Below are 22814 nucleotides of genomic sequence, written 5' to 3'. Positions count from 1 at the left end.
TCAAACCCAGGTCTCCTGCATTGCAGGCGGATTCTTTACCAGCTGAGCCACAAGACACATTTAAAAATTTTTAATCAATATGATGAGATTACCTTCTAAAAAACGCTGCAACAAATCACATTCCCATCCATAATGTACGGAAGTTTTCACTAACCCTAATTCTTGCCAGTACCAGAGGTCACTGCTCTTCTGATTGACAGATTGTTGCCATCTGATTGACAAGTGACTTCTGGAACCTTGCTGCTTTGCTCTACATCTTACTGACCACATGTGCACTGGATCCTCTTTCATACGCTCACTGGAATGCAGACAGGCATAATGGGTCAAGGATTCTGGAGTCATTCCACCCAAGTCTGTGTCCTGGTTTAAGATGTGTGACTACCCACTGTATGACTTGGGCAAGTTACTTCATTTCTCTGAGCCTATTTCCTTAGCTGAAAAACAGGGATATTATTTACTTCATAGGGTAACTTATGAGAATTCAGAGAGAGATACTTGTCAAGTATCCAAAACTCTAGCTACTCCACAGCAAGTACTAAATAAATGGTTGCTGACTATTACTGTTGGGTTGCCTATTGGGTGTTCTCTACTGGTGTGATTGTTTTGTAGGGATGAATTGGTGGTGACTCTTTGTATATTAGCTATATTAATCTTCATGTCATTTATGTGGGGAATATTTCCCCAGTCTATCATGCATCTTTTACAGAAGGGTTCCCCAAATTTCTGTTTATACAGTCAAATATGTAATTTCCTTTAGGGTTTCTAGGCTTGTTGTTTCACTTATGATCTCCCATTATAAAATTATAGTCTCCTAAAAATTCTTCCAATAATTTTCATTTCAGCATTTAAATCTGCAGTCCTTCTGGTATTTTATGTGTATGGTGCGAGGTATGGATCTGGTTGTTCTCTTGGCACCTTACTGGAGTTCTGTTTGTATAGTAGTTCCACATATCACATTTAATCGAGAAACTTCATGAAAAGAGAAATTTGGAAGAAAATAAATTACAGTATTTGCGGCAGTAAGTAACTGGGTAGTTCTGAGTTTTAATGGAATTGATTTTTTCTCTTAATGGACTCTTCCCCTTCTCTCTTTTTTCACATGAAATATTATAGGAAACTCCAACATACAAAACTGGCTGTTACTGTTTGACATGGTGAAAGATAATGAAGTTACAAAGTGGAAGAGTAAGATAATCAAGAGCCTTGTAAACAAGGATAAAGTTTTATAATAAAAGTTTAGATTTTATTGTGAAATAATGGGGGAAATGACTAAAAGATTTTAGGCAGAAGAGTGACACAATCAGCTCTTCCAAGAACGGGCTGAAGGAAGACAAGTGTTTGGGAGTGACACCGCTAGAAAGGTGCCAAGTCCCAGCAACAGACGCTTCCCATGGACAAACGCGATGGCATGGAGATGGTGGCGGGGTGTACTGAAATGACACGTCACGGGATTTAATGGCTGACTGGGATATCTGGGGTGAGAGAGAAGAAAGCGTCAAGAATTCTGTGTTGTGGTTTGAGAAACAGTGGAAGAGGGTGCCATTTATCAAGAAAAGGAAACAGTGCAAGAACAGCAGGTTGAAGGGAAACAGCAGGGTTAGCGCTGTATGGTGTGCCTGTGCGTATGCTTAATGTGGAGTCTTTGTGACCCCATGGACTGTAGACCGACAGGCTCCTCGGTCCATGAGATTTTCCGGGCAAGGACACTGGAGTGGGTTGCCATCTCCTACTCTGCAAGGTATCTGGATGCTAAACAAAGTGGGGGAATATCCAGATGACAGGTAGTCATTCAGACATGGAGCTCAGGGAATATGCCTGGACTTAAGATAGGAATCTGAAATTTATCAACATACAGTCAGAAACCACAGAGCCGTGAAACTGGATGAGCTTTCTCAGACCGTCTATAGGGCAAGAAGACCTAAGGCACAGGAAGGCCACTGCTCTGGTTGCGCTCTTGGACTGTAAGGACAAAACTCAACTCCGGCAACTAAGCCTCTGCATATGGTTGTACAGGAGGTACCTTGTACAGTGATAGGTTAACAGTCTTCTCAGGCAGTGTAATTTATTGGAAGGATATGAGGCAGCTCTCAAAAACCAGAGCAGCTTAACATTCAAGAAAATCAAGAACCTGAACTGAGGAAATCTCAGTAACAGGAACTTACACACCTCTTACATATCATCTGCTGGCTAGCTTCCCAAAGGAAAGGTGAGGTGCTCTTCTCAGAAAAAGGGGGGAAAAGTACAGAGTAGGCAAACGCAGCTGTCTACCCTTGGCTTTCCAGTACATGCATTCTTTAGAACAGTTTTATAAATGAATCCATTCAACATACTGGAGAAAATGAATTCCATCTTCCCAGGGGAAATAATCTAAAATGATTTCTAGTTATCACATTCAGTGTCAAATCTAGATTTCTGGGTGATAGTCATTCTCCCCCAGATCTTAACCCCATCTTGACAGTCTACAATCTATGGAGTTACTGGTATATAATCATCACCAGCACACCCATACGTAGTACTTTGGGGGAACACTGCCAGCAGAATAGCTCAGTTCCAACGGAGGAAAGTTTGACTGGGGTAACTTGGATCATGCTCAAACTTCAGCCAGGAAATGTGAGGGGCAAAGTACTGAAATGGAGGAGAGGGATAAAAAGACAAGGTAGGAAATATGGGTAGAAACTATACAGACTTATTTCCGCAGGTCACAGAGCTAGAGCCGGTAGTTCTCCTAAGGTATGCACAGGTGGCTGGTTCCATGACCCCAGTGGACACCGACATCTCAGGATGCTCAAGTCTCCTAGGTAAATGGCATTCTACAGTTGGCTCTCTGCACCCATGGGTACCACATCCCCATATTTAACTGTCAAGTTTGATCCATGTTGGTTGAATCCAGGTGCAGAACTTGTGGTTGTGGACAGCCAACTGCGCATTGTTTTTCCTTGCCTATACACTGTATTTTTCCTTCACTCAGGAGTTTCTGACTAATGGGAAGACCTACATTTTTATTCCTGAGATATACGTGGGCTGAAAATTTCCAAGTCTTTTGAATTTTCCCAGATACCAATATTACATAAGTCAGTCTCTATTCAAACTGTCTTCTCACAAAAGATCTAATATGGCAAATTACCCTCATAATTCTGCAACTTGTGGAATCAATCTCCAAGTTTTAGTTTATAATTCAGCATGCCTAACTCAAGTGGTCTTAACCTCCCTTATCCACTTCAGATTGTTCTACTATCAATAGCTACCTGGTCATCCAGATGTTTTCTCAAGAGGTACAAGATTCCACCGACATGGGGATTATCTCTGCTAGCTTCTTCGCCATTGTAAATGGCTCATTGCCCTCCACCCCTACCCCAGTCCATAGACGGCAAGTGTTCCTGCTTCCTTTAATTCAATCAGTGCAATAATCAATTCCAGATCCCCCATGCTTCTGAGGGTTTGAAGCCTACTATTTAACTGTTACCAATTTCTGTAACCAGTCATTTGGTTACAAGCAAAAAAACCCCCACTTTGTTTGACAAAAACAGTGAAGATATACGGTGGTCTCAGAAACAATGGAAAATCTGGATAATCAGGTTTGACAACAGAAACCAGGGCATCTTTGGGGATGTCTTCACGTAACTGCTATGATTTCCTTGGGACACCACAATCAGGACTCAGTTCCTATAATTTTGTGTCACCTCTCTTAAGACTCAAAGTCTTGGTGGGAGGGGAATTTAGATTGTACAAGCGTGGATCACACAGTCCAACCTCAGTCAGACAGGGGGCATGACACAAAAATACTGTCATTTACAGCATCCCCACAGAATGGCAAAGAGTAGTATTCCAAAGGAAAAATGGATATCTATCACTAAAAAAAGGTGGGGGTAGGAGACAAAAATCAATGGATATCTGCTATACCAATACTGAGAACTGAACCTACAAAGGAGCAATAGCCGGCAGGGAAGGAAGAAAATGACACTTCAAGAGTCAGGATGCTGGTGGGAGTTGTTTGTGCTGCTGAACATTCAGATGTTTATGTAAAGGATTTAGCAGTAGAAGGCCATTATTGACTTTGACTTTGCAGGAAGATCAGAATACTCAAAGATTTCAAGGAAAATGTGACTTTATCCTTCTCTCTGCCTAGTGTGAACACTGCAAGAGGTCTTAAATAGACTAATGCTGGTTGAGAACTGGAATAATCTTTGAACACCGAAATTATAAAGTTTATAAGCCAAATACACTCAGACATTAAAAATTAAGGAAGTTACTGAGCTCAGAAAGGTTCAAGAGTAATCAGATTGAGTAATGGATGAATATATTTATCTAAATATTCACTAATATAAAGGCAGGTCTTTTAAATTACTTGACAAAACAGGCTCAGTGTTAAGTAACTTGTCAAGGTCGAACAGTAAGCATTGTATTTTAAAAATTCTTTATTTTAAAATGAGTTTAAATGTTGAGTAGTGTAAAATATTCAAATACAGAAATGTATAAAGTTGAAAGTCATGTAATCTACACTGTTTAAGACTTTTCTATGCATTATGAACATAAACACAGATTTTTAGATGAATTCATACTACACATATTTCTAGCAATGGTTTGTTTCACTTAATAAATTATGGCCATTTTTCCATGCCAATATGTAATAAATGTATTTTGTTCTTTACAACAGACATGTAAATGTTCTTATATGGTTGATCCAGGTGTTTTATAGTGGTTATAACGAATTCTTCGCTGATAAACATTTAGATTTTTTACTATATTCTTCTACCATGTAATTAATTTTTATGCTTCTGTAGTAACTTAAATATGTCAGCTCTTGTTCCATTCTATCTTCTGAACTGGAAAATAATATCAGTGTAGCCTTGACCTCTAGTTTAATACTTAAAGATTCTGCTATTGGTAGACAAGTACCTTAGGACTCAATTTCAAGTAATTGAAACCCAACTCAAAGTAACTTAAGCAAAGAAGGGTATTTATTGATTCACATAATTGAAAAGTCCAGGGGATATACTAGCTTCAGGCACGGTTTGATCCAGGGGCACAAACATTGTCATCAGGACTCAAGTCTCTCCATCATTTGGCTCCATTTTCCTCCGTACTGGCTTCATTCTCCAACTGGCTCATTTGAAATGCTGGGGCCTGTTGGTTTGAGCTTTTCATCCTACAGAGCTAAGCAATCTCAGTCAAGAGCTTCTCTTTCGTAGTTCACTAAAACTCTTAGGGTTGAGAATCACTGGACCAACTTGAATCACACGACCAATCCTGAACCAATCACTATGGTCAAGGAGATGGGCTGTGCTGATTGATCAGGTCAGATTGAACCATGTGAACTGAAGAAAGGGAGAGGAGGTTCAAAGAAACATCAGGGAGTCGTTACAAAGGAATGGAATGGAGGCTGGTCAATCAAAAAAAACTGATGTCAGTGGTAAGACCAGATACTGAAGAAGTTTCATCTCTGCTCATAAAGTTGAATGGTAATCACTGGCACTGTTCCTTCCTTGATGATAAAAGTATTCTCAAAAAAAAATCATGAGTAGTTAAGTTTGTCCTCTACTCAGGAGGCTTGTAATCCATCTGAATGGAATAATCATGTCCAACAGCATATCTGGATGATACAAGAGTTTCAATGTAAGCAAACTCAGTCGTCACGAGTCTGAGAGCCCAACTGTCTTGCTGACATGAAACAGGACAACCAGCCTCCTGCTGACAAATAGTTCTGTGAGACTTCCTCAAGTCAATGGTGGATTTTAAGTTCAGTGGGAAAGTTTTACGTTCCTTTAAGTCTTTTCCAAGTTGAACTGGTACATTTCTGTGAATACTGGTAAATCAGATTCATCTCTGTATGAAGACAGAATGGAGGAATGGACAGTGCTTTCAATCTGCTCTGCTCCTTCAGATCTGGCAGAAAGGGTCCCAAGTGCTGAAAATGATATATATACAGGCATGGAGGCTTACTCTGCAGTTAAAAAAAAAAAAAGCTGCTGGTCAAGGAGTATGTAGCATGCTCCTTCCTGTTGTGAACATTAAGTCCTGTAGAGTACACAAGTACAGATTGCTTCTGTTCAAAACTTCTTGGTGGAACTGGATATAAGATAGCCGAGATCAGCTGTAGTCTTCTGAAGGACAACATCTGATTGCAGCAACATGTCAGAAAGGCAGGCAATGGCTGAGTCAGGTAAATAGACAGGAAGTAAGGTACCTTCAGCAGGGCCAGTCAGTAGCCAGGCTAAGATCTGGAAAAACAGGCAGTTTAATGTTGAAGTTCTGTAAATTACCTTTAACCCTGAGTATTCCAGGGTTAATCCATACAGTTTACTCTAGATACAATTTTATGATCTTAAAGGGCCAGTCAGTTTAGCAACTTTCACTTTCCTGCTGATCTGCCCAAGAACTTTCAGCTCAGGAGAAGGGTATCTCTTAAATCCAGACTTGAGGTTCTGTTTAGGAGTCTATGCTACATCTGGGAGTGACAGGGTTGGGAGAGCCACATTCATCAAGGTTGGCCCTATTTTCTTTGGTAATCAAGTCTCCATCTTCTGTAATTCAGCTCATCTGAGAATCATCTTATTAACAAGTCAAGGCCTCAGACTGGTTGAATAGTAGTGCTGCAAGATGAGATCTGAGGCATGCAGATAGCTGTTACTAGGTTTGAGTTTTAGGCTTTTTCCATCATCAATTCTTATACACAGCATACATTAGACTCTTGAACAGATAATCATCTTTACCTTTTAAGTCTCTCATGTTAACAGGGTTAAAGGGAATGACTGGCAGTGATAGATCAATGTATCTTCTGGTCAAGTCCAGGAGAAAAAGAAAATCGAGTTGACATTATGAAGGTAGTGAAAAAACCGAGTTTGTAGACAATTTCTTCTTTACAAATAATAGTTGTATATACACAAGCAGGCTAGTCATCAGATTTTGTTGAAGATGAGCAGTACAGAATAACCAGACTTAGGCTTTGTTTGATGATTTGTATACTGAGTCACATAATCACAATTAGTGTAGAGGATAAGAGACAAAGATATAAAGAAACATTCCCAACTTTTAAGCAGTGCATTCATTAAAGTAGTTGAGGACAGCTGGCCCTTACGTCGATTCTGAAGAAATAAGGTTTTTTCTCAGGGCATGGATTAAAGTCTACTTGATCTACGTGATCTGGTCTGGGAGTTCATGTATCAAATCCCTCCTGAACAGACAAGTTGTCTTAATGCCTGAGAGTATTTCATGACAAGGAATGAAGTCAGCCACTGTGATTCAGCTAAAACAACAGATGAAATTCCATGGAAACATCCACAAGGATAAGGGACTGTGGTCTTGTGACATTAGGAAGACTCAAGAAGCTTGAGTCTATTGATAAAACTCTTTAGCTGCAGGCTTTGTAGATTTCCTTCCACGTTAGTCTACATTTCCAGGAAAAAGATAGATATGCAATTTGAGATGCCCACCAAGGAAGCTATCAAGGCCTGATCCAAAGGCCTACCTCTAAATATCATTTAACATCAACAACTGATGGTATCAGACATCAAAAGATTCATCTTAAACTCTCTCATTGGCTGGAAGAAAATTTTTACAATGGCCACATTTAAATTACACACACAAGAAAAGGGTGCTCAGAGACTGTCTCTTGTGGATCAGGTATTACATGTAGAGCTGAGTACTCCTAATTTTCGAGCAGAACAGGCAGATATGCCAGTGATGAAGGAATTGTTTTAGCAGTTTTTCAAAGGTTATTTGCTTCTTTATTCTGGAAACAGCAGTTAAACTGAATAAAAACCAAGTAGTAGTGTAACTGCCAATGGCTGAGTGATAGTGATGTAGTTTGAGAAGATGAATAATCATCTGGTGCCCTTTCAGGTAATGTTGCCAGTCTCTGAATTCTGCTTTCATAGTTTATGGTTATCTCTTGCACACGAAGTAGAGTACCATGGCTGAGGATGGGAGGTCCAATGTATAGCTGGTCTAATACTGTCTCAATGAGGCATCAACTTTAACATCAGCTTCAATACTTGGTGTTTACTGTATTCAAGGAGGATCAAGACTTCAAGGTCATGCATTTTAAGTACCACTAGAGCATCCGGTGTTTGTGGAAGAAGTTGAATAAGGGGGTTTGTCAGTGTAATGCACAAACTGTTCTCTGGCTGTATCATTCAGGAATCACTGGAAGTCTATTTGTGGTTAGAGGGCTATTATTCTAGGTCCACTTGATGTTACTTTCAGCCCACACGACTAATCTTGGGGGCAAAGATATGTCCATCTTCTTGCACTTCTCTGAGTATTCCTAAGAATGCTGATTATCAACTGAACACCGACATGTTGAGTAGATGTACAGAACAGAATGCGATTCAGGTCGAATATATCGTTGTCTAGGGCAGTGGTTTCCAAACTGTGTTCTGAAGAATTCTAGTTGTTGTAAAGAAGTCTCCTTAGGTGTCACCATGATGGTAAAGTAAGATGCTTGTGGCAGGTTTCAGGCCCCCCACTTCTGCTTCCATCAGAGCAGCTTCACTTTTACTCTGGGCTTCCATAAAGTTTTCATTCAAAGGGCTTCATGGCCACAAAGCCTTTGGAAAACCAATGATCTAAGAGTAAGTTGTTCACAAAATGCTGAAATAAAAAAAATAGGTCACAGAAACCAGAAACTGTGAGCAAAGCCTGTGGTAAGCCAAAGCGTTTCTCTATTTATTCTTTCTCTAATGTGGGCCACATTACAAAATGAAAAAGTTAACATTCCAGTCTGCTACAAACTCAGATTGCCTGACTGGGCTTTAAGTGACTATCAGGGCAAGGCTATTGGTTTTAAGTGACAATAGCGCTGGGATTTTTTGCAGTCAGCAAATGGCTGCAAAATGCACTAGTTTCTTTGTAAATATTATTTCAAGAAGTCCTTGCCTGGATGACTTCAAGTATTGTAAGATTTCAATGGGCCACAACTTAAATCCTAAGAAAGTATCTCCTTCTCACCCATTCCCTTTTACTCTATTTTTCTCCTTTTCCCTCCTCACTCACCTGAGATGCAGTTCCCTTAAACTAGACTTACAGCACAATTCTATGAGAGAAGTATATTGCTAAACATCATAAAATTAATCTATCTTTCTGGCAGAATTAACTTCCCCACACTCCTCTCCCATATATCCCCACAAATCTTCTAGAGGTTTCTTTGACAGAAAATAAAGCTAACTGTCAAGATGTAGGGTTCTCAGATGATGAAGACATACTAATTCAAGAAGTTATTGCCAAGGTAAGAAAAAAAAGGGGGAGGGGGGAAGAGTTTCAAAGATACTGTTTATTCCTAGGTCTCCAGGGCAATTATGTTGGCAATCAGGAAACACTGGCTATATTGCTTTAAAGAAGTTTTCCCATTCCATTAAAAGAAATGCTACAAAAATAACATTAGTATTTGATTAAATTAGGACACACTGGGCCAAACAACTAAAAGAGGCTCTTTACTGTAAGCCTTTTGAGATCCTTTAATACACTACACTGCATTAACAATCAGGGAAGGGGACACATTTTACAGTATTTTATCACATTATTGGACTACAGAAGCTCTTTATATATGATACATATTACATGTGTATATCAAATATATACATACACACACATACATATGAACAGTACTATTCTAAAAAAAATGATGGCTCATTCTATGTAAATATTAATTTGGGGATAGAGGACCACAGAGTTGGTGTCTGGGAATATTAATAAGAATTAAAAAAATAAGAAAAAGGAAGACATGGAATCAACAGGGACCCCCGATCAACTAGGCCATCTTTGGGAAGACCACACAGATGGATGAAGATCTAAAAGCAGCTTTGTGTTTTCTAATGGGTAGACAGTCTACTACTGCCAAACCTCAGAGATGACTTCAGGTCCAGGTACAACTATTGCAAAATCACATCTCTGGCATCCTAACTGACTGAGGGCACCGACTGAGACCGGGAAGTTGAAAACTTTTCTGGGGTTCCCAATCTCCAGTTATTTTAACACAGCACATAAAATAGAGGCTAAGTTAATTCCAAAGAGAGAACTGGACTGGGAGTCAGAAGGCCTGGCTTCTACCATTTTGCAGCTGTGTAACCTTGGATAACTTTTAAATTTCCATTTCCTTATCTGAAAAAAGGGATTACAATTTGTGTTATTTGGTAACTAAGATTAATGCCAGTGAAAGTGCTTTGAAACTGTAAAGTGCTATATAAATATAAGGGATTACCATATAGGTTCTACCTGGATGTATCAAGAGGCCTTTTCTGGAATCTGATTGGAGCTTTGTGAGATGCTGTTAGGTAAAGGGATTCCTTGGTAGAATTTCTTACATTTGTGTGAAAAGTTCTGGTTCCTGAGTAATCCCAAAGAAGATGCTGTGAGTTCACTGTGCCTTTGTTTTAATCCCAACGGGTCAGAATATCTGCTCGCTCATTCAGTAGGCTACTACAGATTTGAAATGGAAAAAGAATGGGGTCCAGATCAGACAATTCCTGAATTTCAATCATTTGAGACAGTGGGGTGTGGTTCGATATGGTTCTCAAAAAGATGCTGCCATTCTTCAGACAGTGCTGATAACTAAAAATCCCCTGGTCCAAATTTATTATGTGTCTCTGAAAGCTTTAACTGGAGAAACGAAATGCACACTTATGGAACAAGCTGAACCTTTGTTGTGATAAAACAGCTTCAGCTATTTGGCTTGAGAAGTTGAACTTCACTACAAAAGGCTGTGTTGAATCTGGGTAGAACAGGACAGGAGTGGAGGTGAAGGCCACATCATGATGATTCGCTGGATACGCCTCCTAGATCACAGTGGTCCACTGGAATGATGTCTTCTTCAGTACTGAGGTGGCAGAATCCATCACCATAGGCAAAAATCCAGGTACCAGATCTGTAGGCTGATGGAATAGCACAAAGGTGATCAGAAGATCCAGGTGAACACTCGGCAACCAGGAGGCACAGGACTGGAGAGAAGAGTGACAAAACATGAGATAACAAATGCTTGGAATTAGAAACACAGGACCCTGGGCTGGGGCTGCTGTCAGCACAACCACTGCCTAATGGATACTGATTCTTGACAAATGCTGGGGGGAGGGGGGGAAGCTTATGATTAATAATCAGTGATGATAAGAACAGAGAGTTCTCAGGCAAAGACTGTTTTTGGACTCTTGAGGACAAACTGTTTCAGGAAAGCAGCAAACAGGAATGGCTCCAATTCTCATACTCTGGGGGAGTAATTTATCTGTATTCAGATTCCTGGGCAGTGGTTGGTGGGGGAGAACAAAGTGTCTCCCAGGTGGTCTGAGAACTGGATTTAAGTTCATATACAAACACCAAAGCAAAGGAGACACTGCTGTTCTTCCTTTTCCAATGCCTTTCACAAACTGTCTTATAACCTCATATCAATACTTGTAGAACTTATCCTTAACTTTAACGCTTCCATCTTGAGCAGGAGACAGTAAGGTATACAGGGAATAAAACCCTTGCCCCCCTCTATTATATCCTATGCAATATGGCTGTTTCTCTTCACATTTGAGGGGTCCCTAAAATCTTTTTAAAGTTAGAATTAAAAAATAATAAAACATGAAGTAAAGGAAGAGACATGGCCCATAATTAGTGACTTTTTCAATAATAATTAGGTTATCACACAGCAACTAAGCAAATATTTATTGACTGCTTATTTGGCGACAGCCTGGTCTCATTTAAATTTCTTCTTTCTACTAAAGCTTCACCTATGTAGTTAACATGTCTGGACAAAAGTTCCCAAGACAAGGCCCTTGCTTTCAAGGAACTGTTACCTGTAAAGAGAACTAATGCAATGCACACAAAAAAGTACTTTATAAGCTACTGTATATAAAGATAAATAAAAGATACACACAAAAAATTTAAAAAACTTAAAAAAGGTTAATTTCTGCCTAAGGTTAAGAGATTCATGGAGAAGACAGCATCTGAGTTGGATATTGAGGAAATGGCAGTTTTGACAGATGAAGAAGCAGAGGAAGGTACTCCAGGATAAAGAGAGCATGAACAAAAGTGCAGAGATGGTAAAGAAACAGGCGTTTTGGAAAATGGCAAGTACCGTAGTTCACTTTGGATGGAGCATCGCCAGAGTTTGCACTGAGGGTTTGGTGAAAACCCAGGTCTCCGAATTTCCAGTAACAGCGCTGGTGGCAGTGCTTGCTCAGTCATTGTCTCTTTCAGAACAAGGACAACACTCCTCAAATTTGAAAACAAAAACGTCCAGCTTCCGAGTTCCTGTCACACCCTGGTAGTTTCTTCCAGGTCCCAGATCCAGTTCTTGAAATTCTGGAAATCTGGAGCCCATGTGGTGATTACACTGAAAGACATCGGTTCCAGCGAGTGCAGAACGCTGTAGTGAAACCCTTTCAACCTCCTATTCTGGACAGTTCATGTTTTGTCACAGAATTTCAAGCTTTGAGTTCCAGTTGGTTTTCTCCTCCTTTCTCCTGAGGAAAGCATCGTATCACCACAGTCTCAAGATTCTTTTGAGGTACATCCAGATTTAATTACAAAAGAGCTAAAAGACCAACACATTTGTCTCCAAAACAGTCATTTCTCTGGAATTGAGATCATTTGTCTCTGTCCTCCAGGTAAAGGGAACAGTCAATTGATTTTTTCCAGACATTTATAAGAAATAGCAGAACCGGCTAACACCTAACAGACAAACACTTAGGTGTGTTTGCATTTGCTTACTTAGAGCTGTACCACGGTAAGCACCACTCCACAAAACGAAAATGTTTGAAATCCAAGTGTTCAAACATTTCTATAGTGTTTGCTGGACAATGGCCTGGAATCTGATAAAAAGCAGCTGACGATTAACAAAGAAGCAAAAACTGGCATTTTGGCCATCTTAGTAACACACTTGCAAGCAAAGAGAATACAAAGCAGGCGGGGAGGAAGGTTAAGGTTTGAAACGCTTCCAAACTACTGACTTTGAGGTTCAGAAAAAGTTCTAACAAAACTTCTCAGAGAATGTCAATTTCAATTAATAAAAACAAACATCTTCAGGAATTACATGTGAGACAGCTTGCTAAAAACCCACCTGCACCATTAATTAGCTGGACTTGGCAGCACCATTTAAAAAGAAGCCTGCTCACTACCAACCACACGGAGCTAAGAATGTAAAACAAGAGCAAGTAACGGATGGCAACGATGGTCATGGAAAATAATCAGTGAGAGAGTCAGAAAGGTAGTCAGGCACCAGAAAATAAAAAGTTGTTGGGCCAAAGACTGAATAGGCTTCTTGACATTAGAGAACACATCCACTCCTAGTTTCAGCTGCTTTATACTGGGTGTTACTGTACCATAAGCATCAGCCGCCTTTCAGGCAACCCATAGTGAAAGGACTCAGAACAGAAGCCAAGCAGTGGAGTGTTGTTACCCCGAATATCCACTATGCACAGAACAGCTCACATATCCCAGGGATTCAACAGGGGCTTCAGCTTGGTTGTGACGGGTCCCAAATGACATCTAAGCCTCAGTTTCCTCCTTGTGGCAAAGGAACTGTGGTTCTTAACTCTTCCGGGTCACAGCCCCCTCTGAAAACTTGCTGGCGATGGATTCTCATTTCCCTAAATTGCATATTCCCACTAACTTCTGCACACAATTTCAGGGAGTCTGGGGATCTCCATCTCCAATCCAATGTTTCCAGGTTCAATATCCAAGGATTGGGGATTTCTAAGTTTTCTTACAACTCCAAAAAAAAGAAAAAAAAAAAGCCAACCATAACGAACAATAATCATTCCTTTCATCCACCGACGCTTTATGGTTTACAAAGCGCTTTCAATCCCACAAACGTTGATAGAGGAGGAAACTGAGGCGCAGACAAATTACTGAGTGACTTGCCTAAGGTCACTCGGCCAGCTGGTGGCGAGGCCCGGAAGCAAACACAGCTCTTCCGACTCCGGAGCTCGCTTCTCCACCCCGGAGCTGCCGCCAAAGCTCCCGCCCCTCACTAAGGCGGCATAAGGAGGAAAAGGCAAAGTAGAAAGCCCACCACCAACCATCCCCCGGCTCCCTCCTGCCCCCCCAACTGGGTCCTTGCAGGCCCCGAAGGGTGGCGCCAGGCCTCCAGGCCGGCCCCGGCCACCCCAGCTTCCCCGGCCGCGCCAAATCCCGCCGCCGCCGCCTCCCCGGGAGCGGGGCGGAGCAGCTGCCCGCCGCCGCCAACCACCCGGACGACTCCTCGTCGAATCGCAAACGCATAGGCCGCCGCCCGAGTTCTGCGTACGAGAAGAAAGACGCGGCGCGAGCGCCAACGGCCACCGGGCGCGCGCCGCGGCGGCCGGGCCTGCGCCCCAAGAGCTGGATGCCAGAGCAGGAGAAAGAGCCGCCAACCGATCGCTCGATCGACCGCGCGCCCGCTCCTTCGCCCTACCAGACCGGGAAGGGGGGGAGGGCGCGCCAGGGCTTCTTTGAGTTAGGGGCCTGACTCCCCGGCGACGAGACAAGATGGCTCCTCCGGTCCGCGCTGCAGCTGCCGTCCCGGCTGCGTCGCTCGGCCCGCCCCCGGTACTGTTTCTTTAAATGGCGGAGAGGGTCAAGAAAGCAGGAAGAGAGGCCCGCGCACTCACGTGACAGGGGCGGGCCCGGCAACAAAATCCGGTCACGTGGAGACACGCTACCCACCAATCAGTAGGCGTCGCATCAGGGCGGGGGCGGGAGGAGCTGCGGCTCTGTGATTGGCGGAATGCGCCGCGGAGGCCTCGGGGACTTGGGGCGTCGGGGAGTGCGCGAGGCGGCCCGGCTTGTGTGCACTGGCGGAGACAAAGAGGTGGCGGTGGCGGCAGTGGCGGAGCAGCGTTAGACGCCGAATTTTGTAGTGCTGAGTCCTGTCACCATCTCATCTAGCGCGGCGCGAGGGCGGCTGGTCTCGCGGCGGCGGCGGCGGACGCGGAGGTGGCGGCAGCACATGGTTCCAAGAGCGCCCTGCGGTTATTGGGTTCCAATTCCGTGGGGAGGGACAAAGGCAGCTGTGAGCGCCGGGCAACGCCCGGTCGGGTGGTGCTCTCGCCACTGCCCTCGATCCGGGCCTTGAAAACTGGGACTAACTTGTCTCCGTGAGGAGGAGACCACGGGACCGAGGCCCAGGGAGGGCCTGAGAGGCTGAGGCCGCTGTCTGAGGGAAAGGGGGAGGGGCGCGGCCCGCCTGAGTTGATTGGGTGGGTCAATTCTGTGGCGACGTAGTGGGCCACTGTGAGGTAATTTGACTCACTACCCTGAGGAAATTGGGGCGCACAGCAAGCTAGGTTTGATCTGGGCTTTGAAAACGGAAATCGGTCTTCAGCGCTTAGGAAATCTTTCAGTTGGTAGGTGGTGAAGCCGGAACTAACGCCATATGCACTTGAGCAACATCGTGATCGCCACTCTGGGGCTTATTTAAGGATCCTGGGATCATTGATGGCGAAGACATGCGTGGCTATCCAGTTTTATGACTGAAGTTGCTAGACTTCCGGATTGGTAAGTTTCCGGATTGGTGAATTTCCTCATAGGAAATTTAGAGAAACAACAACAAACAACTCGGAAGAACGTGAAGATGGAGCAGTAATTAAATCGCCAACTCCAGTATCAGCTACTCTAGGACGAACCACATTCCACTCAGTGAATTATCGCAAATTCATGCTAATGTTCCTTAAGACTACAGATTTATGACGTAGTTTATTCCAAAGTATTACATCGTAGTCATTGAGAGGATAAAAAAATTTAAGGAAGAAATCAGTTTTTGTTTTAGACGTCTTTTCGAATATATTTTAGGTGGATAACTAGACAGTTTTGTTAACTGAGGAGCACAGATTTACCAACTCTTTACTGGAAGGAGTCCTGAAAAATCTATTCCATTGTAAGCTTGTATTTCCCAATTAGTGGTTAAAGAACTGGAGAGACATCACCGCACTCATGGCTTTCACGAATTACAGCAGTCTGAATCGAGCTCAGCTAACCTTTGAATATCTACACACAAATTCGTAAGTATTCTGTAGGTGCCTCTGAGGTCACTGATAACTCATTACTCGATATTCATATGGAAGTCTTTTTCCCAGGAAGTCTCGCATTTTTACTTTTTGGGATGTGTCACTGGAGGAGTCTTGAGCTCTGTAAGGAAGAACTGAGATCAGTGAAATGTTTGTTGCTAATCCAGAAGAATATGATCTTCCTTTACTGGATCAAAATTTATTTGATAGAAGGCAAACTAATTCCTTGGAGTCTGTGTATTGAGTTTCATTCAAGTGTTTGATAGGAATCCAGCAAGTACTCTTCTTGGATCGCCAAAAATTGGACTGTTCTATTCAACTTCTTGTCCTTGGTGTCAACAGCCAATACAGTTGGGTAATAACAAGTCTTTTTTTTCTAAGAAGGAAAAAAGAATGAAGACATTTAAATAACAACTTGTGAGAAGAAGTTAGTTTTCCCCCTAGAAAACAGTTTGCTTTGTTTTTCTGGGAAATTTGTCCTCATCCAATATAGTTTTTAACATTAAGCAGGAAGTGATAACTTGATTAAATCCATGATTTAAATAGCCTTTCCCCCGAAGTTTCACAAATCATTAAATAAATGCTGTGTCCATAGTTCTTTGAGTTTGTGAAGAGATTGCCATCACTCCATTGATCTGGACTATTTCAAGGTTAATCCTTACTCCCACTTTCTTGGAGTTGATGCAATGAGGGCATCCTTGTTTAGTCTTTTAGTACATTGATTTGGCATTTTTGAGATGAAGGTAAGTTTCTCATTTTAGTACTGGAGAAGTGCTGAGCAGCTTAATGAATGGTCCAGAGATCAGAAGAACCACCTTCAGGATTGAGAATATAGACTCTAGTTTTCAAGTAATAGTACAGTAACTTTAGTTGTCAAGTAATAGTACAATAATACAATAACCGTTTACAAAAAAGAACCACGTACTTGTGCTAATGTCTGTAATTTTTTGTTTTGCTGTTTTAACTATGAAGGAAATAAAATTTTTCTGAGTAGTGAATTGCCAAATGAGAGCCTGGTTTTGTTTAGGAAGGTTCTTACTGAACTAGAGTATTAGAGTAGGGATTGTAGAGGTCACCTAGGTGTAGTTTCATGTTGCAGCCTGATGAATCTGAAATCCAACTAGATAAGGCCTCTGATCAAAAGTTATACCCATCTTGCTCGTAACATAGCCATGAGCAGAACCTTTAGTATCCTTGTTTGTATCTGAGCTGCCACATTAAGAACAAGCAGTTGAAGGCCACTTAGATGTTCACAGGTTGTGTTTGATAAATTGAGTTCTGAGTTTTGGAGTGAGGGGTAAATTGGGGATGACAGACTATGTGATCATCTTGGAAGACCATTGAAGGAGACTTTTGATTCTGGGTTCTTGTTTTAGCTTACCCAAAGATTGTATTTGATAATAAAATGATAGTGAAAAGTGAAAGTGTTAATGGTCTGTAGCCTACCAGGCTCTTCTGTCCGTGGAATTCTCCAGGCAAGAATACTGGAGTGGGTAGTAGCCATTCCCTTTTCTGGGGATGTTCCTAACCCAGGGATGGAACCTGGGTCTCCTGTATTGCAGGCAGATTCTTCACCATCTCTGAGCCATACCATCTGAGCTACCAGGGACTGTGGCTTCTGCCAGTCACATTTAAACATGGTCAAAAATCATCTTTTTAGCAATCCTACTAGAGTAAGGATTATTCCTGTTTTGCATTTGAGAGGACTGAAGTTCAAAGATTATTACATGCCAGAGGTTACACAGCTTCAAGGCACCAAGGCACCGCTTCAAAGCGGTAAGATTTTTCTGGCCACATAATTAGTGCTTTTAACCATTAGGCAACACCAGCTGTAGTCAGTTTTACCTTTAAAGGGTTGTTTCCTTGTATATATGCCAGAAGGTTTACTTTCCATTTTGAAAGTCTTCAATCTTAGATTGGGTTTCCCTTGTGGCTTAGCTGGTAATGAATCCGCCTTCAATTTGGGGAGACCTGGGTTTGATCCCTGGGTTTGATCCCTGGGTTGTGAAGATCCCCTGGAGAAGAGAAAGGCTACCCCCTCCCTACCCACTCCAGTATTCTGGCTAGGAGATAAATTTTAGTTTATCTCAGTGAACCTCTTAAATTGAGAATTCTGGGGTATTTCATTTCTGTTGCTATTTTATGGCTTATTGAAAATAGAGCAAAGGGAAAGAATTGAACCTCAGTTAAGTCTCTTGTTTGAAATTGGAGAATTTTCTGGGAATTTGACTTACTGTGTTGAACTGGAACCACTTGCTTCCATAAATGTTTTTGAGAGTTGGATGTATCATTTTGGAAGCGCTGGAATTTATTATCTGGATCAGACCTTAGAAGTTGTTTGCTTTTAAATGTATCCAGTTCTACCAGAAGAAAATATGAAGCCCAGAACACCTAGATAAGTTTTTGGTTTGTAACCAGTTTCAAGACCTTTATTGTGACCTGACTGGAAGTTCATTTCTAGAGGAAACAAATTTTAAAATTTTCAGAAAATGTGACTTGTTAATGGTAGTGATGGTAGATGTGTCCACTGGGTTAAGTGGTATGGTGTTAACCTTCAGAGAAGGGAGGGTTTTCCTTCTCCCTTTTTATAATTAAAAAAACACAAGACCATTTTAGGGTGTCTGATATCTATAAATTGCCATGGTGTATATTGTGGAAGAAATGACTCCTTAGCACCCATTTAGCAGAATCCAGAATAGAAGGGTGGAAATCAGCGTGATGCAGTAAAAACAGCACGGGCTTGGGAGCCAGCCAGGCTTCTGTCTGCTTCCTGGCTGTGCTCTTGGGTAGGTCTACTTATCTGAGCCTCAGTTTCATCATTTACAAAACAGGACTAATCTGACAATGTTTATGAGGATTGTATACAATAATATTTATAAGATAATTAGATTGCACATAGTTCATAGTAAATATCAAATAGTGACAGTTGTTTGTTCTAGTTATAATACTAGGTCACATAAACCAAAAGTTGGTCAGTGTGATAGCAGCTTGATGTTTGCTAGGCAGATTAATTTTTAATAAATTCTGGAGCATCTGTTGAAGATAATAAACACCTGCTTGGAATTGTTTTGGTATTGTTCTACATTAACTTGATTATTATATCAGCATTAGGATTTGAGGCAGGTCTGGGAAATTCTAACATGGAAGTCTTAGGTGAATTTCTTTTAACTGCACATTGGTGATACGAGATGATTGAAATTAGGATTTTTGAATAAAAATAGCTTATGCTTTTACTGCTGTTTGGTGTGGTGGGTTTTGTGACTGCTGCTGAAAAGTCCATGAGCAGTCTAGGTGCCAGATTCAAGATGGAGTAATAGTGGTGCCTTCTTCCTTTGGCAGAAGGTACATATCTTAAGTCACTCTGTTTGCAGTATCGCTAAGTGGTTGGATTGAGCAGGGTGCTTATGTGTAAGATGCCTGCTGTGTATGTCTATTGTCGGCATATTTAAAAGCCTATTATCTCGGCCATTTGATATCTTAGAGTTGTTTTATTGATATCGGAAGTGAAGGTAGAGGAAGCTTTCAACTTTACATTTCTTGTGATTTATAATCCTGTTGAACTATGGGTTCACACTAAATATATTAAAGCCTTTGAATGTAAAATGGTTGCCCTGGAATTTTTCAGCTTTATTTTCTAGCAGTTAAGGCAATTAACTCTGGACTGCGTATCTAAGAACTCAGTAGAACCTATCACTGTGTGATGGGGTTATAAATATTCTATTGCTTTAAATTCAGACTGAATATAAATAGACCGTTTTCCTTACATAATGAGTAGATTTACACTTGAATTTGTCATTGGAAATGCTGAGATGCAAAGCTATTTTGATTGTGGCACAATTGGTATAAAAGCCACAATCAGTTGAGAGTGAGAGTTCGTTAAAAATCTTTGTCTTTTTCCAGATGGTTGATCTTTCTTGGATTACATGTAAAGAATCTTTAGGTCTGTGAAGAAAAGGATTTCTTTTGATCCTTATATAAATAACTCTAAACTGCTTGCTAGCAATGAGTGCATCTCTTTGAATATTATTTGAAAAAAAGGGAAGGTCTTTTATAGTCGTTATTTTTTTTTGGTTATGATTTGAGAGATATTTAGAACTTTAGCACTTATTAGTAGGATCAGTTGGAGGTTTGGAGAAGATTCTGAGTGTCTCTGACCTTAGCAACAGTTGTCGCAAAAGGCCCCTTTTATGATGTGTCAATGCCTATCATAAAAGCACCCCTTAGCTACACTTAAGACTCTTCCCTGGTGGTTCAGACGGTAAAGCGTCTGTCTACAATGTGAGAGACCTGGGTTCGATCCCTGGGTTGGAAAGATTCCCTGGAGAAGGAAATGGCAACCCACTCCAGTCCTCTTGCCTTGAAAACCCCATGGACGGAAGAGCTTGGTGCAGGCTACTGTCCATGGGGTCGCAAAGAGTCGGGCACGACTGAGTGACTTCACTTCACTTCACTTAGCTACATTTAAAGATACATTGAAATCCGTTTTGTGGAACAGCATTGATACTGTGTGGAACAACAAAGACATTTGGAATGTTTTTAGATTCTAAATATACAAAGCAGTTTTCTAATTGTGTAGAAAACAGTGAAAACTTAGCCAGAAGTGCTTTGTCCTTTCCTTTTTGAGATCTTACTGGATTCTGAATGCCTTTAATTTTCATGTGAAGTGACAAAAATAGGTTTTGTGAGAAGCCATTGCTATATCTGATTTTTTTTTTTATTTCTTTGCCTGGATGGCAGAGGTATCAGAATTAGTTTTCCAGATTATTCATATTCACCACTGTCACTACCATAGGCCAGATACTTCATTCTTCCTTTATTTCTACACACAAATTGTAGTTTCAGATTGTATTCTCGTGTCCTCCACCCCTACCCTAGGAGCTTATTTCTGAGATTGCTTGAATTCAAGGAAATGAGAAGTATTGCAGTGGAATTTGTTATTTTACATTTTAACCTTCAGAAATTTTTTAAATGTATAGAAAACTAATTCACTTCATAAGTTACTTAGTCACTACAAAGACAGGAAAATGAAAGCTTTAGAGCAAATACTAGTTTTTACTTTTAACTTGTATTACTTTCAGCAAATCAGTTTATTTAATCTTCCAGCTCATTTCTCCCAATTTAATACATGGAGTAACATGCAGAAAATTTTTTGTTTCTTCAGTAGATAATTTGAAGAATTTAGGGTGATAATTTTGGAGACAAAATTTTTTGAATAATTAAAGATATGGATGTTTTATGCAGGTTTTTTCCTTGCTAAAATTTTTTTATTTCATGTAAAATAATTAAGAATTAGATTTAGAGGAATTTGAGGTCTTTTCAGGGAAATTGGAGATTAAATTTCTACTTTTTGTTAAAACATGGTTCTTCATTTGGATCAGCAACAGATGTATTCACTGTTCTCATGGGAAAATGTTCTTCCTAAAATTCCAAGGACTAGTAGTTTTAATTTAAAAAATTGCATTTATAAACATTTGAAGATTTATTTGAGGAAAAAACTGTTCCTGGACAGTTGAGTTTTGGGTATTTATTTTATAAACAAGTGTTTTACAATTTGTTTTGAACAATACAGTAAGTACTCACACATCCTAGATGCTGGCTATTTAATATTGGTATATTCTAAATATATATAGAAATTTTCACTTTATTGACTGAAACTTTGTATACAAAAAAATTAACTGGAATAATATGTTTTTTTTTTTTACATTATGATAGTAATATATTATGTGGATTAATGCTTACGAAAGTAAGAGTTTCATTATTTCCCTGGCAGTCCAGTGGTTAAGACTGCTCTTCCATTGAAGAGGGCACGGGTTTGATCCTTGTCAGGGAACTAAGATCCATGTTGGCACCACAGGGCCAGAAAAAAAAAATTTCCAGGTGGTTCTAGGTTAATGCATCTAGTTTTCTATCTAATGAGGACTGTTACGGGAAATAGCACAAATTAAAGGTGTAAATAGAGGAAAACATGCATAAATACCATCTTTATTGTGCTGTGAATATGGTAATTGTGAATTTATCCTACCTAAATTTTGAGCAGCCTCCTAGAGGAGAAGATGACCATTGGCTATCCTTCTGGAAGGGACTGACTTGAGCAAGGATCCTAGGAGACCACACCAAACCTTTTTCTTCTTAGGAAGGGGTTGTTCAAGAGTATTAGGGATTCCTTTATGTGGAGAAAGTTTTGGTTTTACCCAAAATCAGGGAGCATCAAAAACTGGATTATTTTCTCCTTTCTCCCCACCTTCAAGTGGAGCATTTTTTTCATATAAATTGCACAAGACGGAATGGTTTTTCACCAGTAAATCATCACAAAAGGTATTGCTAAAGCTAAATGGTAATGAGTTCTCCATTGAGTGTTGTTAGAGATATGCAGAAACTGACAGCCGGTAAAGGCAATGATAAATAAAATATAGATATTTTTCCAGGTAGAATATGAATAGTGAAAAACATTGCTTTAGCACCAGTACATCTGAGCTCTAGAAAGACTTGAATTGTGGAGAAGTTTAAAACTTGAATAGTGTAAATTGATGCAAGTAGCAATTTTAGTTTTTTCTCCAAAAAACCTTTTAAATATTTTATAACCTTAACATTTTATTAGGAACTATAGCTTACTTCATAATTTCTTTTGCTGATTCTTAATGTTTATCATTTCAGAACCACTCATGAATTCTTGTTTGGTGCTCTTGCTGAACTAGTTGATAATGCAAGGTATGTAGTCTTCAGGTGTGCAGTCTGTTCTTGAAAACTTTTTGGGTTTTTGTGATCTCTGAAGACTTGGGAGGAAGGTAGTTCTTTTGCATGTGTGACTCACTCCTAGGAGGCATCTTACCCAAAAAAGCACTTTAAATAGCACATTGG

At 40.6% G+C, this 22814-nt stretch overlaps 2 protein-coding genes across 10 annotated transcripts in view; one reads left to right on the top strand and one right to left on the bottom strand.

Annotated features, from left to right (window-relative positions):
• Nucleotides 1-13942: 13942 nt before the first annotated feature.
• On the bottom strand, nucleotides 13943-15342 carry TUG1 (taurine up-regulated 1). The gene is made up of 4 exons (XM_068989634.1): nucleotides 15321-15342; nucleotides 14845-15106; nucleotides 14617-14744; nucleotides 13943-14400 (listed from the first exon to the last, which is right to left on the bottom strand). The coding sequence occupies exons 1-4, from the start codon at nucleotides 15340-15342 to the stop codon at nucleotides 13943-13945; spliced, it is 870 nt and encodes a 289-aa protein (XP_068845735.1).
• MORC2 (MORC family CW-type zinc finger 2) overlaps nucleotides 15197-22814 on the top strand; it is a 42106-nt gene continuing 34488 nt past the window's right edge. For 8 of the 9 annotated variants that reach the window (XM_068989464.1, XM_068989462.1, XM_068989463.1 and 5 more), the window contains exons 1-2: nucleotides 15197-15950; nucleotides 22611-22664. In XM_068989464.1, coding sequence (XP_068845565.1) covers nucleotides 15883-15950; nucleotides 22611-22664 — 122 coding nt within the window. In that variant the 5' untranslated portion in view covers nucleotides 15197-15882. The remainder of the gene's footprint in view (nucleotides 15951-22610; nucleotides 22665-22814) is intronic. The other variant, XM_068989456.1, reaches the window with a different exon arrangement.

The sequence above is a fragment of the Capricornis sumatraensis genome, chromosome 17 (assembly GCF_032405125.1).
Source record: "Capricornis sumatraensis isolate serow.1 chromosome 17, serow.2, whole genome shotgun sequence".
In the NCBI taxonomy this organism is placed as follows: domain Eukaryota; kingdom Metazoa; phylum Chordata; class Mammalia; order Artiodactyla; family Bovidae; genus Capricornis; species Capricornis sumatraensis.
This window is presented reverse-complemented; position numbering and strand designations above follow the sequence as displayed.